The sequence below is a fragment of the Cloeon dipterum genome, chromosome 4 (genome assembly GCF_949628265.1).
Source record: "Cloeon dipterum chromosome 4, ieCloDipt1.1, whole genome shotgun sequence".
In the NCBI taxonomy this organism is placed as follows: domain Eukaryota; kingdom Metazoa; phylum Arthropoda; class Insecta; order Ephemeroptera; family Baetidae; genus Cloeon; species Cloeon dipterum.
The window spans coordinates 2,554,192-2,571,231 of NC_088789.1; the positions used below are offsets into that span (position 1 = coordinate 2,554,192).

The 17,040-nt window shown below is 40.1% G+C and overlaps 3 protein-coding genes across 4 annotated transcripts; 1 reads left to right on the plus strand and 2 right to left on the minus strand.

The window, feature by feature from the left end:
• The first annotated feature begins 263 nt into the window (after positions 1-263).
• Mtmr6 (Myotubularin related protein 6) lies at positions 264-14,537 on the plus strand. 2 transcript variants are annotated; one of them, XM_065490648.1, is made up of 13 exons: positions 264-681; positions 6,115-6,231; positions 6,423-6,585; positions 6,649-6,806; positions 11,758-11,883; positions 11,937-12,071; positions 12,125-12,257; positions 12,316-12,548; positions 12,826-13,205; positions 13,493-13,619; positions 13,678-13,806; positions 13,869-14,015; positions 14,100-14,537. In XM_065490648.1, exons 1-13 carry the CDS (start codon positions 619-621, stop codon positions 14,247-14,249), a joined length of 2,061 nt encoding a protein of 686 aa, XP_065346720.1. In that variant the 5' UTR covers positions 264-618; the 3' UTR covers positions 14,250-14,537. The 2 variants fall into 2 exon arrangements, with proteins under 2 accessions (XP_065346720.1, XP_065346719.1); XM_065490647.1 differs by lacking the exon at positions 264-681 and adding an exon at positions 2,636-2,774.
• Positions 6,845-11,629, minus strand: LOC135942161 (titin-like). Its single transcript, XM_065488143.1, has 4 exons — positions 11,515-11,629; positions 9,242-11,455; positions 8,872-9,042; positions 6,845-8,820 (listed from the first exon to the last, which is right to left on the minus strand). Exons 1-4 carry the CDS (start codon positions 11,627-11,629, stop codon positions 6,845-6,847), a joined length of 4,476 nt encoding a protein of 1,491 aa, XP_065344215.1.
• On the minus strand, positions 14,496-16,052 carry LOC135943978 (palmitoyl-protein thioesterase ABHD10, mitochondrial-like). Its single transcript, XM_065490650.1, has 5 exons — positions 15,598-16,052; positions 15,399-15,540; positions 15,227-15,346; positions 15,008-15,169; positions 14,496-14,945 (listed from the first exon to the last, which is right to left on the minus strand). Exons 1-5 carry the CDS (start codon positions 15,885-15,887, stop codon positions 14,766-14,768), a joined length of 894 nt encoding a protein of 297 aa, XP_065346722.1. The 5' UTR covers positions 15,888-16,052; the 3' UTR covers positions 14,496-14,765.
• Between the last annotated feature and the right edge of the window lie 988 nt (positions 16,053-17,040).

The following is a 17,040-nucleotide window of genomic DNA, read 5'->3' on the forward strand; positions in this document are numbered from 1 at the left end:
GCGTAAAAGTAAAATCTCAAACCAGGGTGTTTGCAAACGCGGTTATGTAATCATACTAAAGAAGGAAAACGACAGTTTTAAAACTATAAAATCTTGATATTAAATATTACATAAATTTTAGTTTGCAAAAATTTGAGAGAGTCTTGATCTTATAGATTGTATAAAATAAATCATTTAACTAAGTACCGAAAATTTAACTTTGCTCCTTTCCCTTTTACCCCTTTAATCAAAGAATAATTCGCTGTAGTGGGATTGACGCCTACGCCACGCCTCGCCCACCAGATGTTTTCAAACTTTAGTAGTCAACTTGAATTCCTTTCAATCGGCCTAGTTTTTTCACTTTTCCGGGCTTACGTATTAGCGTAATTACAATTTTCCTACCCAAATTCCATCACAGTTGGTTTTTGTCTAGTGATTGAAGTGGTTTAATTAAGTTGTCCCGTGACATGAGAGGAACAGCGGGGATAACGCGATTGTCACACTCATTGCTTTTCGCTGTGTGACTGCTTGTCACCCTTCGCTGGTGGTGCTGATAATTCTGCTTCCGCGAGTTTAACCCGTCGAGCCAAGAGCGTCTAAAAGGCTTCCCCGTCTTTAGTACGAAGATAGACACTGAAAATGTCGGAAAATGCGGGCGATCTGATGAGCCAGTCGATGATGGACGTCATCCGCTTGCCAAAGGTATGATATTCTTGATACCGCTTGATACATTATTTCATTTTTTGTTCTGTAACCTCAGTGTTATGAATGTTTGTCAATCACAAATTGCATCTGTGCACCAACGATCCATTTTTAATGTAGGTGCGTGTGCAGCGTTGGTATGCGTATAATTTTTAGCAGGAGCTAGAACAGCATTTTAAAACAAATTTTGCAAACCTGTGCAGCTGATAGGAATTCAAATAATTAAGAATCCCATGAATTTTCCAAGTTTCAATGTGAAATAAACACAATAATTGAGATAAACACAAAGAAATTTCAATTTTAAAAATCGAGATAATTTAAAAAAAGAGATGTGTATCTCCTAGTTATGAAAAGGTTCTCATCACTTTCCATAATACTCTAGTTCTCGCTATAGCTTCGTATAGTTCCTCTTAGCGTTATCGTGAAATAGAGAGATAAACTTTGCATGCAGTAATTTTTCTACTGTGTGATGAAATGGAAAAAGTTAACTATCGATTTTGTTTCGTCAAACACGCTATGATACAAAATTTAAGCTCTTTATCATTATGGTCGAAATAATTAGAGTGCGTGATGCTTTAAGTAATAAAATTTTAGGCAAACTACGAAAATAGTTAATTTTAAATTTTGACCGAAATTCAGCACGTCTTTCACTTGAATCCCCTTAATTGGTTGACAAATGTTATAACGTTAATTTTTTTAATAATCCATTTTCTTTTTTTATTATCCAGCTATTTTTGGTCTTTAAAATGTGGAACCGCGCAGATTATGCTCACAATCAGCTATTCATTCTAGGTTACTCCATACCTCATAATAGAGTATTTCGTTATTACTTTCTAAACCCCTTTGTTCTATTAAAATAGAAAATTGTTTTTGCTAGTTAAGGAAGCAAAGGACCGGAAGAAATTTTTCTCCTGCACTTTTAAATTTTTTTTACCCTTTTCCACCGACGGCTGGCGTGGCTGGCGCAGCCTAGCCAGATTCACAGCGGCTGGCGGCTGCTCACGTGAACCTAAATTTGCCGGCTGGCGCGGCGCAGGGTTGCAAAAAACCAGCATGAAAAAAATGCAGTGCAGTGGTTCAAAATGTTTTTTTTTTTCAATTTTTATCAGTTTCTTGCAGGCAATGCTTGCACCTTAGTATTCAACAATTTTCTTATTATTTCCTCATGATCTCGACTTGAAAAATAGTCAGAAAAAAAGTTTTTTGAGAAATTGTGGCAGCAAAATGGCAATTTAACATAAAAAATCTGCATATTAGAGGAAATATTGACGACTCCGACCGTAAATTTAATATATTCCTAGGGAAGAAATGGGAAAAATTCATTACTTGCGCAAGAAATTGGTAAAAATTGAATGGTAAAAACCAGTGGTGAAAAAACCGGGTGGTAAGCAAATGCAACCCTGCTGAGATCTCTACTTTTGACGCATTGTTTGGTTTAGAATCACTTTCATTTTTTAATAATTATTAGAGATTTCAATCAATTTAGTTTCGTGTTTTAGGCACCATGTAAGCAGATTCATTTTTTAAAAACTCATAAATTAAAAAAAAACATTTCTATAATAATTTTTATTTGTTTTTTCTATCCATTATTGCAAACGAGGTCATTTACTAGGTAAACGAGGTAAATTTACTAAAAATCGCCCTTGTCTGAGATTTATCGTAGAAAACCAAAGCACTTGTTGACGACGTCGGTCTTGCATGAACGAAAGCGGAGCGCGATGGGTGGGCGTAGAAATGCTCGTTCGCTTTCTTGCCTCGATTCAACAAGCACGCTTTCGAGCTCAAAGTGCCCAGTTCTCCGCGGAATCCGTCAATAAAGGACGACACGAATAAATCATAGGTCGAATGATCGGCGCGATGTGCAAGTGGGCGAGCGCGAGGGGTCGATAGGGGCGCGCATGCAGCCACGGCCGCTCGCTCGGCAGCCCGCCCACCCCCGAGCGCAGCAGCGCGGAGGCAGTGCGATGGAGGCGTCGGCCGTCGGCGGCATGGAGCGGCGTGGCTCTGTGTACGAGCGTATCCGCTGCTGGCTGCTCACCCAGCCAGCCGCCCACGACCTCGACCACTTCAAGGGCGAGCCCATCGGCAAGAAGGTCGGTTCTCTGGCCCCCTGGCCTGCCCTGAACACCCCTGGCGCGCCCTTTGTGCGTTTCCGCGGGCCTCCCTGGCGCATTGCAGCTCATCCCGCTCTTTGCCGTCGTCATTCAAGCCTCTTCCTCTTGCCCGCACGCGCTGCAAATTTACACACTCGATGCACTCGACTCGACGCGCTTCTAGAGTTTGATGTTTGTTTATCCGTGTTGTGCTCACGCTGGATTGAATGTTCTGATTTGATTTATTTCCTCATATCTAGGATACTGGATTTTTTTTTAGATTTACAAATTAAGTTACTGCATGAATCCTATGAAAGATAGTTTTTTAATTTAAACCTTTAAATCTGCATAGCAACTTGCTTCGTTTTGTCCTGGGAAATACGGTAAATTTATCTATAATTATTCTAGAAACAACAATCGCACGAAGCGTAGCGCAGGGGGTAATGTCAATGAACCAGAAAGCTTATCTAATACTGATTATACCTTAACCTTCAGGCACGCTTTACCTTTCCTGTATTATTTTTCACAATAGTATAAGCAGAAAAATATGTGTAAATCATATCCTAGGACTTAAAACTCGTTCATCTATTTTTTATCGGCTCATCGTTTTCGAAATGGGCAACCTCCTGATAGCGAGAAAATATCATCGTGAACAAATAACTAACGAGCCTCATTGGTGAAAACCCAGTCCAGACAAGGACCACCTCATGTTTTAGTCCTCACACTGATGTCTTTTATTGAAACTCTAGGGTTGCATTTGCATACCACCCGTTTTTTACCCCACCGGTTTTTACCACTCAATTTTTACCAATTTCTTGCGCAAGAAATGATTTTTTCCTTTTTGCCCGTGAACATATAAATATTTGCGGGGGGAGTGGTCAAAATTTCCTCTACTGTGCTGATTAATTCTTCTAAATTGCCACAATTTCTCAAAAATATCTCCCTGACAATTTTTCAAGTCGAGGTTATGACCAAATAATTAAAATATTATTGAAAACTGAGGTGCAAACGTTGCCTGCAAGAAACTGGTAAAAAACGAAAAACTGTTTTTACAACTGAACTGCATTTTTTAATGCGGTTGTATCCCTGGTTTGTGTCCATATCCATATAGAATCCACTCAATTTTCAGGCAGACTAAAGAGATCTTAAAATAGGCAGTCTTTGCATTCGCGCTTAATTAAATTATAGATTTCTTACATAACTTTTTCCATCACCGCTAACTATTTTAAAGTTTGCCTTTCTCATGCATAGAAAATCGTATGAAACTGAATCACAATTATGGTGACTACGAATCTACATTTTTCTTTCTTTCTTAAGTTTTTAATCTTACAGTCAAAGTTTACCTAGTTTTGGGTCTTAATGGCCATTCATGGAGTCTTAAACCTTACATGCTGCCTTTCCCAGTTTACATAAATTAAGCGAAGGATTTGCAACGTCAGAGAGCCGGCTTACGTTCGCGGCTTGGCGCTTTTTTCCTGCAAAGCACCCAGAAGAGGGAAAATGAAGCCATTAAACTACCGCCGCCGGCTTGGACTATTAATTACAAAAGCAGCCGGCTCTTCTCCATAGCCATTTCACTCCCTCATTAATGGATGCCGCTGTAGCTGCGCCATTACCTTGTTAATGCCACATACATGCACCCTTTCGAAACGAGGTCGACGACGCAAATAGTCTCTATCACTGGTATACGTCGGCAGATTTGATTTTCGTCATAGGAGGGAAAATCAATCCGTTGGAGCAACGGCAAAGGTGGTCGTAACATTCTCTCTAGTAAGATAAAAAGCATTTTGCTCTCCCTGCAGCCTCTTTGTCGGATTTTATCTCTTGTCCTCCTCCTTTCAGGGCATTCATTTTTTCCTCGCAATCCAATGTGAAGCCAAAGAAATGTCTCAATCCCTATCAGCGGTCAATCTGGCGGAATATCAAACCTTTTTGCTCCGATTCATAATAAAGCTGGCGAGATTTTGCAACAGCACGTGTCGTGAATTAAAACGCATTTTAAATATCGTCAGACGTCTAGTCGGCCAATTTCAAAGTTCTAAGCACGCTCCGTGGGGATCATGAAGTTGCTTGGTATGCAACCGGCGCAGCAGGCTTGTTCCGCGGAATGCATATATCGTTTTTATAAGACAAACTCAAGTTTCCATCGCAGGATTTGCTTTTTATGAACTGGATCTTGTTAAGACATGCAAATGTGATCAATAAAGTTATATACATATTTACTTATTTCCGTTTTGCGTAAATCACTCTCGCTTGGCTTGCTTTGTCTTGAATAAACAACGCGCGCAGTAATTATTTCAGAGTTTTGACGTCACAGCAGCCAAAAATGTGAAATTGCTGATCTCTCTAGTGACTTTATATAACGAGCCTTTAATTGTGCCGCCTGCACAAAAGAGTTGAGCAAACGAGCCAGCTCCTCGTCGCCTCTATATTCTCTCGCTTCCATTGTTCTCTCTATCAATTGCAACTCTTTCTGTCTCGTTCTCTTCTCTGGCTGGCGTCCAAATTTTGTTGCTTCTTGCTTCCAGAGAACAGCAACCAGTGCCCATAATGTCAGCCACAATGCCAACTTACTTATTGCTTAATTAAACTTATTTCTCATTTAACAAGTACATTTGCATTTGAATTAAATTGCTAAAGCGCAGGCTGAGAGAATTTCGCTCATAATTTATACTAGGTTTAAATTAAAAAAGTTGTATTGTTTGGAATTAAGTTGGCCTGAAACATTCTAACATGAAATTACGTTTGGAACTTTTTTTTAAGTAACTCCGGGTATCCGATTCGCGGTTTAATCGAATGTGACTCGAAACTGTCTGCCTTCATGTTTCTGAATCATGCGACACGACATTTTAACACCCACCCGTGCCCCCGTAGAGGACGAGAGCTGAACTGCCTGTCATCACGCGACCAATTCCCGGAAAAGTGGCACACGGGATTCCCAGCAACTTTTTTCCTACTATGCTATTTACTTGTCGGTCGTTTGAACGAAGCAGCCAAGCTTGCTCCCTTTGCGGTGCCAGACGATCGATGCACGTTTGTGCGCGTTGGGCCATCCGCCCACTCATTCTGTCTCCGAGCCAGCCGTATCAACCGCAACCACTTCGCCTTATCACTGCGCTCTCTGTTTATTAACTTATGTAAATCGGTTGTAAGCGAGACTTCCCGCGGGGTGACGAAAAGAAATGCATGCGCAGAAAACAGTATTTTTGTCCTCGCTCCGCTTCATTGTGAAACACAGCGGGCTGACAAATTTACGGGGTGGAGAGCGCGTGCTGTGAATACAGCGTCGTTTTTCCCCGTCAAGTGCAATATTAAACGGCACTTTATTCTTTGTCCACAGGTGGAAGGCGTTCGCATGCTGGATCGTTTCAACGTGAAAAAGTCGTTCGTGGGCGTGCTCTACCTCACGGCCACTCATCTCATTTTCGTCGACCCCGAGAGCAAGAAGGAAACATGGGTAAAATAATTCGCCTACTAGAAATTATCGCCTAGGGCTTTGCAATTTGAGTGCAAATTGTTGCTCTGCGCCTCGCTATTAGCTCAACTTTCGCCGGCAATCTTTGCCCGTTGAGTGCTCAAAAATTTGCATCAGGGATTTAATAAAATGGCATTTACTGATTTCATCTCTTCGCTTGCTAATTATTTTAGATCCTCCACATGCACATTCTGAGCGCCGAAAAAATGCCGCTAACAACCATGGGCTCGCCTTTGCAAATACGCTGCAAGACTTTCCTCTCTGTGACCTTTGTCCTTCCCAAAGAAAGAGACTGCCAGGAAATTTATACCACACTTCAGCAGTTATCCAAACCAGGTAATTTTCCCTTGCGTTTTCCGTGAATTTTAGATAGTAATGCCTGTTTAATACAAATTGCAGTTCAGCTTGAGGATTTGTACTGCTTTGATTACACAGCCAGCACGGAGGAGGTGCAGAAACACGTCGGCTGGAACTTTTTTGATCTCCAAGCGGAATTTCAAAGGATGCGGGTTCCAAATGATGCTTGGAGCCTGACCCTACTCAACAAAGACTATGAGGCAAGTTGTTTGATAGGCTTTATTTTGTGTAATGGGAATCAAATGAAAGCACGGAGAATTTTGTAGTAGTTGAAGGTGAGCGGGGAGTAAATGCAGCCAAACAGGGAGATCAGATATTGGATGTAAAGTCCACTTAGAAACCAGGCAATCGCCAATAGAAAAAGCGTCCAGGCGTTTGGTTCCTTCTGCTCCATTTCTTCCCCCATGTGAAGGGCAATGTGGATCATGGTCAGGGCGTAGAAGAAAATCTGCTTCGCGTAGAAGACGCAGGTTATGCAGTACAAGTACACGGCCAACTTCAAGTAGAGCAGGGCTTGCACAAAGAGGAAGCAGAACCAAAGTAAACTTTGTATAAGGGAATTTTGCGCTTGGCTTGTTGGCACTTCAGTCTCACGGGACTCTCCCTGAACTGGTTGAGCAATGCTTTGAAGATACGCCTTAGTTGAATCGTCTTTTACGTTTGGTACCTCTTGGTAGTTGAGTTGCTGCTCTCTCTTGATTTCATTTTCTGCTGTTTCAATAATGTTGGTCTCCATCTCAGGTTGAGCAGTTTCTTTAGTGGTGTTCTCCTCAGAGAAATCCTTTGATAAAAGCTCACTCACGTTTTCAGCCTCACTTCCCAGTTTTTCAACTGGTTTCTGAGAATTATTTAGTGTGAATACTGGTTCTGCCGCTTGTGCCTTTGCGGGTACTTGCTCTTTTGCTGGAGTTTCTTGCTCAATGAAGACTTCCTCTGTGTTTTGCTGATCAGTCACGACATTTGCCTCGCTTTCCAAAGTTTTGGTGTTGGTCAAAACTGATTCTTCCTGAGAAGTTTCTTCTTTTTTTGGCGGTCTTTCCTTTTCTTCCTGAGACACATGGATCTGTGGCTCAATCATCGAATTAGAATCATTTTCAAGACTTTCTTGTGCCTGAGTCGTTTCCAAACTCTCCTCCTGGATCTTATGAACTATCAAAGCAGCACTGCTTGTATGTTGCTGTTGTTGTGGAGACGTTGCATGGATATGTGGCTCAGTCACTGAATCAGTAGCACTTTCAACATTATCTATTGCATTTTTGGCTTCCAATGTCTCTTCCTGGATATTGTCAACCACCAAATCAGCTCTTGATTGTTGTGGTGGTGGTGGCGGCGGCGACAACGATGTTGCATGGATTTCCGGCCCAATCACTGAATCTGTATCATTTTCATGACACTCGTCATCTGCTTTTTTGGTTTCCAAATTCTCCTGGATATTGTGCACCACTAAAGCAGCTCTTGAATGTTGTGGTGGCGACGATTTTGCATGGATTTCCGGCTCAGTAACTGAATCTGTATCATTTTCATGACACTCTTGTGCTATTTTGGTTTCCAAATTCTCCTGGATATTGTGAACCATCAAAGCATATCTCATATGTTGTGGTGATGTTGCAAGATCATTTTCTTTTTTGTCTATTTTCATTTGCAAGAGCTCAACTTCGCCTTCCTCCTCGATTTCATCTTCCACTTTTAAAACAACCTTTTGCGTTTCATTTCGAGCTGTGTCAACCACCAAAGGAACAATAATTGGTTCTTGTTTTGACTCGGATGTCACTTCCTGTGATTGAAAATCAATACCACTTTTATCCTTGAGACTAATATCAGTGGTCACGCTCTCTTGTTCCATCATTTTCCCCTCGCTATCCGCCATGGGATTATCATTTTTTTGCCAATCTAGAGGCGCAGACTCGATTTCCTTGTTTGCATTGTTCATTTGCTGAGACTCTACGACCTCTTTCTCTTTGAAACTGTTCTCATCCTTTTCTTCCTCTTTTTCTGCTGTCTTTATCAGCTCAACTTGGCATTTGTTCTCATGCATCTCTTCTTGTATTTCTTTGATGTCGTCCTTGATCACTATTGGACTTGCAATTTTTTCTGCCATGATTTCTGTGTCAGATTTTTCTTGCTCTTCTTGGTCCTCCTCCTTTATTGCAAGTGCTTTGTTTATGTCGACTGTCTTAGAATATTCAGCAGAAGATTCAGACAAATATGATGGAACTGTAAATCAATTTATGTTTATGTAATATATTATCATTTATGTAAGTTTACCTTTTTTGTCGTTTTCCTCGGTCTGTTCACCTTTGATTATCAAATCTTCTTCTTGGCGATACAATCCAATGCTCTCAGGCTGGTCACTTGTTTTGTTATTGATTTTCTGGGATTCTACATTTTCTCCCAACAGCTCTTGATTTTCTGCTATATTGGAAGAAAATGTTTCCTCTGTAAAAGGGTTAACTATTTTTATTTTTCTAACTTTTTCATGAATCACCTTACCTGAATGTTGCAAAAATTCTCCACCCGTTCCTTGTTTATCTTTGCTCTTTCCAACCCCAACCTCCTGATCGTGAATTTGTGGTTCCTCTGTAAATGGGTTAAATAATGTTTCAATTTTTCTAGATTTTTCATTATAACTCTTTACCTGAATGTTGCAAGAGTTCTCCACTCGTTTCCTGGATATTTTCGCTCATTCCAACCTCCTGATCGTGGATGTGTTCATGCGTGTTTCGATCCAGCAGCAAAATATCTTGCTCTGATTCAACTTCGTCAGTGGACTTAACCTCAGATTCACCTTTTGCAGCGTTCTCTAGAGGGAAATACGGCTCTTCTTGCTGAGGCTCACTAGATTTAATGTCCAAATCCAGGGGTGGGTCAATCCTCTCTAAATGATAATTTTGTGGACTTGAAAGTGAAGGCTCTTGCGATTTCAGGATGACAGGACCTTCTCTTTCCGGTGACTTATTTTCAGCTGCAAAATATGCTGAATCTAGTGGGGTAGAATTTTCTTTTTCGTGTTCTCTTTTCTCCTCCACCTCAGTTTTTGCTGCAAACTTTTCTTTGGGCAGTGTGGCATTTAAATTTGGTAAGCTTGGCTCATTAATTTGTTCAATCGGGACCTCTTCATGCTGCTCACTGTTTTGCCTGTCTGCTGAGAAATCCAACAAGAGCGGAGCCAAATTATCTAATTCGTCTTCCCGTTGGTCATAAATCGGGGTACGCTGCTCAATATCCATTTCACTATCATTCTCCAATGTACTTCTTGCTATTTCATCACTTTCGTGAGCTATTGAACTGATGTCACTATCAGCAGCCTCGTTTGTTGAAGGTTCAACTAGTGACACTCTTGTCTGATTCTCTAAATGTGAAGACACAGTTGTACTCGCAGGTATTTGGTCTTTTAGGATTTCTGTTTGGCTCCGTTTGGAAATCTCTTGGTTGTTGATTTCTCTGGCGAGAGTGTGTGGTTTTTCTTTCTCTTTAGCAATACCATCAACTTCATTTTCCTCTTCCTTCGCCGTGTTTTGAAGACTGATATTATTGTCAGTTTGCAGTGGTAGAGTTGCAGCGGAGTATTCTTGAGTGCTGCTTCCTGGGAAATCCCTTTGAGGCTTCTCTTTTGAATCCTGTATTTTAGGCTCTTGGTGAACATCGCTCCCACTTTTCGCACCATCCAGTTCATTTCCTTCTTGTGTAGATAATTCAGGGATATCTTCCTGGTCCGATTCGTTATCAAATTTTTGGCTGTGATTTGCGTCATTGCCAAGGTCCCTCTCGTTATTTCCTCTGTTATTTATATCTATGTGCTTTTCTCTCTTAATTGCTTCCGGCTCTCTCTCAGGATCTGTTTTTGAACCAGATGCCCGTGGTACCACTGTTTTAGCAGCTTCTTCTGGCTCTCTGCTTTTAGGAGTGTATTCAGCAGTCTGAACTCTTTGCTGTCCATTTTCGTCTGATCTTGGTTGTGAATTTTCTTTGTCTGCCTTAGGCAGCTCAGTGTTTATGAATCCTTTGTCGAGAGAAGAAATGTCCAAATTTTCTGTTGGTTGCGTATCATGTAATTTGGTATCCTCTTGGTTACGTTTTGCTTCTTCTGTCACATTTGGGATCGCACTTATCTCTTCAGTAATATGCTCATCGCGCTCGCTCTCTAGGCTGTCTCGATTAATAGTTTTTTCTTCTCTTGCAAATTTAAGAGTTGTTTCTGCTTGAACAGGCCTAGGTGTGGTCTCCTGCTGTCCCCACTGCTTTTGCTGCTTGTCTGATTCCTCTGGAGCCATTTCGAAAGAAAGCTCAGAATAAGAGCTTGATGGTCCTTGCACATTGGGTCGTCTTGATGCAATCTTGCTTGGCTGTTCAATCACGCCTTCCTCTTTGTCCTCTTTTGTTTGGCGCGGAAGAGATATTTGCCTCTTTCCTCTGCGTTGGTCTTCAGTGAATTTACCATGATCTGTAGGAAGCTGATTCAAATCAGGCAGACCATTGGTCGACCTCTTCTTGATAAGTGGTCGTTTGGTTGTTTCCTTGTTACTAGTCAATGTACATGTGAAATCTCCTTTAATGTTTAGCCCAGGAGTCTGCAAAGAGAGGAATCTACTCTCCGCGTTGGATGAATTGTCTTCAGGGGCGTCACTAACAAAAATCGCTTCTGTTTTGTGTTGGTGATCATTGCCTGTCAAATTTTTCTCTTTTAAAGATTGTGTTCCTCTCTTCTTCCTCTTTTTTGACTTCTTCAAAGAAATTTGTAACTGTGCTGCGTCTTCTACTGGGTTTTGCGGTTCTTGCTGCTCTGTCTTTCCCGTCTTTCCGAAAAACTGTTGTTTCATATCAACGCCTAGCCTAACTCTCTTGGCAGCAGCTGCGTAATTTATAAAAACAATCAGTGTTGTTTTAAAACATCAATTTCCCAGAATTTACGTTTCAGCTGTAGGTGCATGGTGATCTCGTCTTCATTGTTGACCGTCACAATTATGCTCACATTCTCCTCAAATTTTGCATCGGATTTAAGTGGAGAATTGCAAGGCTCTGCCATCTTCCGATAACCTTGATGTTTTCAACAATCACTATAAATAACAATCAATTAATATAGAAAATTCAAATATTAGTTGAAAATGCGATAACAAGCAAAATTGTTAACTGTAATAATGTGGATCCTTTCAGCTGTGCGACACGTACCCTCGATACCTTTTTGTTCCGGCAGCTGCATCAACCACCGTGTTGATGGGCTCATCAAGTTTCAGAAGCAAGGGAAGGCTTCCTGTTCTTTCATACCTGCATACAAATAAGGTAAATTTTGGCATTGTGCAAGTGCTGTGTTTTTCACTAGAAATCTTTTGCAGGCTGCCATTTGTCGATGTAGTCAACCACTGTCTGGGTTTAGCGCCCGGTGCATGGAAGATGAACAAATGCTCAACTGCATTCTCAAAGCAAATCCCAACTCAAAGTTTATGTATGTTGTTGACACAAGACCGAAGGTAGCTCTTGAATAATTTTATTTGGTAATGATGTTAATGAAGTGATTGAATAGATCAATGCCATGGCAAACCGCGCAGCAGGAAAAGGATACGAGAATGAAAATTTTTACGAGAACATCAAATTCCAGTTCATTGGGATAGAAAATATTCACATCATGAGGAACAGTTTGCAGAAACTGTTAGAAGGTATTATTTACAATTTAAAGTTTATTAATTTGAAATATTTAAACATTTCACTTAGTAGCTTGCGAGCAAAAGGGGCCGACGATGAACAACTTTTTGAGTGCGATCGAAGCTAGTGGATGGCTGCGACACATCAAAGCAGTGCTGGACACATCTAATTTCATTGTCCAAGCGGTCCAAGAAGGCGTCAGTGTGGTGGTGCACTGCTCAGATGGCTGGGACCGCACAGCTCAAGTCTGCTCCCTTGCGTCCCTCTTTCTCGACCCGTTTCACCGAACGCTTCAGGGCTTTCAGGTTGGGCTTGTTTATTCTTGTGTTGCGTGCCTTAAAATCCCCTTATTTTTCAAATGAGTTTTAAAACTAAATTAAAAAAATAATGCAATATTAGAAAACTACAAAATGATGTTAAAATTCCAATTTTAAATACAAAAGAATTTTGGAACATAAACATCTAAAAAATAAATATTTACATCGATCATATAGTTTATGTCCAATTTTAGATCAATCCTGCAGCCATTTTGAATTATCCACCTATGTTATTTACGTTATTTATAAATTTAAACCTTTGCAGGCTTTGATTGAACGCGAGTGGCTCGCCTTTGGCCACAAGTTTGTCGATCGGTGCGGATTCTTAGCTGGCGACCAGAAGGAGGTGTCGCCTATCTTCACCCAGTTTCTCGAGTGCGTGTGGCAGCTTACAAACCAGTATCCGTGCACCTTCCAGTTCAACGAACGTTTTCTGCTCGCGCTGCACGACCACGTGCAGAGTTGCCAGTTTGGCACCTTCATCGGAAACTGCGAGAAGGATAGGCTGGACCTGCGGCTGCATGAGCGAACTTACTCCCTTTGGGGATACATTGCCAACCACATGAACGAGTACATGAACCCCCTCTACGCTGCCGAGGAAAACACTGACGTACTCGTTCCTAACTTGGCGCCTCAAAACATCAGGTGAGCCATTCATAAATAATTTGACTAATTTAAAAATACGCAGACTCGGATATCACGGATGGATTTGTTGCTCAAATTTGAATCTCTAGCTAGGGCTCTATATTTGTGATTCATTTGAAATAATTTGATAAATTGAACCAAACAAAAGCACAACATAATAATATAATAGTGTATGTGACATTTAAAAATATCATGGAACTTACATAGCGTAATATTTTGGTTTTTGCTAAAACTGTTTTACTATCAGACGGAAGTACCTTACTGAAGCATTTAAAATTTCTGTCTAGATTTTGGAGAGGGATGTATTGCCGTTTTGAAAGCGGTGTTCACCCGAGAGAAGTGATGAGTGATATGCTTCTTGCCCTATGCGATCACAGTTCGTCTTTGGAAGATCACATCCGACTCTTGACAAAGGTAAAATTCCAAATTTAATTTTAGCGTTGATCATATTTTATTTCTATTAAATTAACAGAGAATTGACAGCCTTAAGGCAAAGATTGACTCAAAGAAAAAGTCAGGAGAAACGAAAGTAGAAGAGAAAATTGAGGACTGTGTAGATAACAAGACTTCATACGATAAAGAGATCTCTGAGCAGGATGAGGTACAGTTCTGTTGTCATTGATCTCCACATGGCATTTAATCAACCTCTATTATCCCACCAAGGATGTGTTCAAGGACGAAAAAGTTGATAGTTTAGTCACAGTTGAGCAGCTGGCATCAGAGCTGAAGTCGGTTGCTGTCGAATGGAAAACTTTACGCAACGTCCGAGAATGCAACTGCTCGACTCCCTTTGATCATTTTAGTCGCAAGGTAATAACTTTTTAGTCTGCTTAAACCATGAACGACTCTTAAATTGCTCCTTGTTGTTATTCAACCTATTTTCGCCTTTTTTAGTGCCACTGTTGGAGGTGTGGGGAGGTTTTCTGCACCAGGTGCATTGATAAGCACACTGCTCTGCCAGGTCACGACAGCCAGAGAGCTGTGCCAGTTTGTAGGACGTGCTACAAAGAACTAAGGAGAACTTTCTCTGTAGACTCAGCCTGAAGACTTGTAAATTATTCATTCCCATATATTTTAACTTGATGCATTTCTTCCTTATTGAATTTTGACAAAGCAAGTCATGTGATGCTATTAAAATTATGACTGTTCTTTTGGTGTACGCTTTTGAGAAGTTATTTTTCTGGATTAAGTATTGTTATTGAGGAAAAGAATGCTGTTAATGTGATTTTAGGAAGAAAGATTTTAAATATTACTCCCAAAAGGTTTCTGATCAAATGAAACTCAAAGTGCTATAATGAGTATTTCAAATAAAAGTATAATATTCCCAAACAATAGCAACCTTTCATTTAAAAAATAAACTATAAAAAACTAGAGGTCTCTGGTGACCGGCTTAGCTGCACTTTTGACCCTGCGGCAGCTGACAATATTTTAAACGTGAAGTTTGATAGTGCTTTACCAGAAGACATTTTATTCTCCTGCACTTTTGATTTTTGACCAGCGGCTGCCCGCGTGACCCAAATTTTGCCGGCTAATACCTCTAAAAAACAAGTAGCTGAAATTTCACAGTTTTGCTTTGGCACTAAGCAAATTCACAACGTCAAGAACAGTCTTTTGTAGCAATTCTAGGTCTGCTGGTTCAGACATCTGGTGGCCGCCCTCCTTTCGGAAAATTACATCAACATCCTTCGAAGTTAAGGCTGACATTATTTTCAGACTTTGCTTGAATGGTACGTCGGGATCCTGAGAAAATGTTGAAATATTGCATAATCATTATAATAGTTTGAAGGCAACTATTTTTATACTTTCACTCCATGTAAAATCCTGACAGGAACTTGAATATCAAGTGGTTTGTCAAGATCCAGGTGGGCAGCAATGCTTTTGTCTCTAAACTCTCTCCTTAAAAAAATGTTTCCAAAATTTTTCTGTAACACAAGCAGTTTTCCGCTATCAAGGATTTTCTTTTGCTGTAAATTAAATCAATTACAAATTTATCTAGATGTAGCAAAATCGTAATTTCAAACCTCATCATCGACTGCTTTGTAGAAGAAATCATAGTAAAATTTGAAGAAATTGATGGCAGGGGCAACCATGATAATAGCAGCCACCTTTTTGGGTAGATCCAGGGCCATTTTCATTGACATCTAATCATCATTTAAATAAAATAGAACAAAATGTAATAGAGCTGAATATTACCCATCCTCCCATGCTGGACCCAATGAGGAGTGCTTTGTTTTGCACAAGATTTTCCAGCACCAGTTTTAAATCTTCTAACCAGTGCTCAAACAACACAGTTTCAAATGTGCCAGGGCTTTTTCCAACGCTCTCGAAGTCAAATCTAAAATAAATCAAGTTAAAATTTACGTTTCCAAAATGTGAACTAATCATGCAATACCTGACATAGCCAAGGCCGTGACTTCTGCACAAGTTGTCCAGCATGGACGCTTTGAAGCCTTCCATTGTTGACATGAAACCAGGAACAAAAACCACCGTGGGTTTGCTCGCATCGGCTGGCTCGACCTTTTGATAGGCAATTTTCCTGTCTCCTTTGACTTGCAGAAAATTGACGTCAGCTGGAGACGAGCTCAAAGGTCGCATTAAAATATTCCCATTGAATCTTGGCACTTCTTTTATTAATGGCGAATTGCACACATTGGCTGCGAACTTCATCACCAGTCGCGACATTTTTAACCTGAAAAATTATCATATAAGAGCAGATAGATTATTTGTTTTTCAGAGATAAGTTTAAGCAACAAATATCACGCAGCAGCACGAGTTGGGCAGGTGTTTATTAAGACTCTGCCTCTGCACTCTGCAGCAGTGCCAAGTGCCAGCTGTCGGCTCGCTTCTTATCCTTTTTTTATTTTCATTCCTCGCCAAGCGCGCGCACTCGACAAAAAATCACTGTCAAGCTATAGAGAATTTCGATTTCGCTGCCATGCAGAGAGCGGCGGCGGCGGCAACGGCGGCGGTGCACTCGTGGATCTATTAGAAATTTTTCAGCGATTGAACAAATAATCAACAAAATGCCTGCGCGTTGCCCTGGAAAATGAAACACTGGAGTGTGCAGCCGCTGCAGCTTCCGCACTAATATCGGAATCTATATATTCCGATTGAAAAAATAAAACCAAGAGAATCTGTTTGCTAATTTTCAAACGACATATTATTAAGTCTAAAGAAAATAAAAATTGTTATTGAATTAAAAAACGCTTTTTGTGTTCCCTCGTTTTGCAAAGAACTTTAATTTATTTTGATTATTTAATTTATTTTTCCGACTAATTTCAGCTTAACATCTGACATTTTAAGCACTATAATATTATACTTCATGGTAAAAACCATTATGCAGAAATGGTATTTTTTTAAAATAAATTGAAAAATAAAATGACGTTCCTGGCAACTAGGAAACACAATGTCCGGTTTTTATTTAACCAGTGGAACATTCCTCAATTGGCTTCTTCAAAAGAAAAAATAATATTTTTAACATCAAAGTATTTTTATTTTTTTCAAAATATATCTCCTTTAAATTTCCTTCTTCTTTTGTTTTGAATAACCGATCATCCAGTATTTATAACCAGAAGAAGTATTTGGTAATATATGTTTTTTAATTGCCATTAAATTTAACTTCCGCGTGCTATCTGCTGCGAGTTCTGCGGTAAAAAAAAACTAATGGAGAAACTTCAGAATTGCATAACGCTAAAAATTTTGGCCTGTGTGCTTCAATATTTCCTGACCTATTATTTATAAACAGTTGCCGTCCGTTGATTGCATTTCAGGAAAAAATAAATCCGATTGGAAATTATTGAATTGAAATTGGCTTATGATGAAATATATGTTTTCC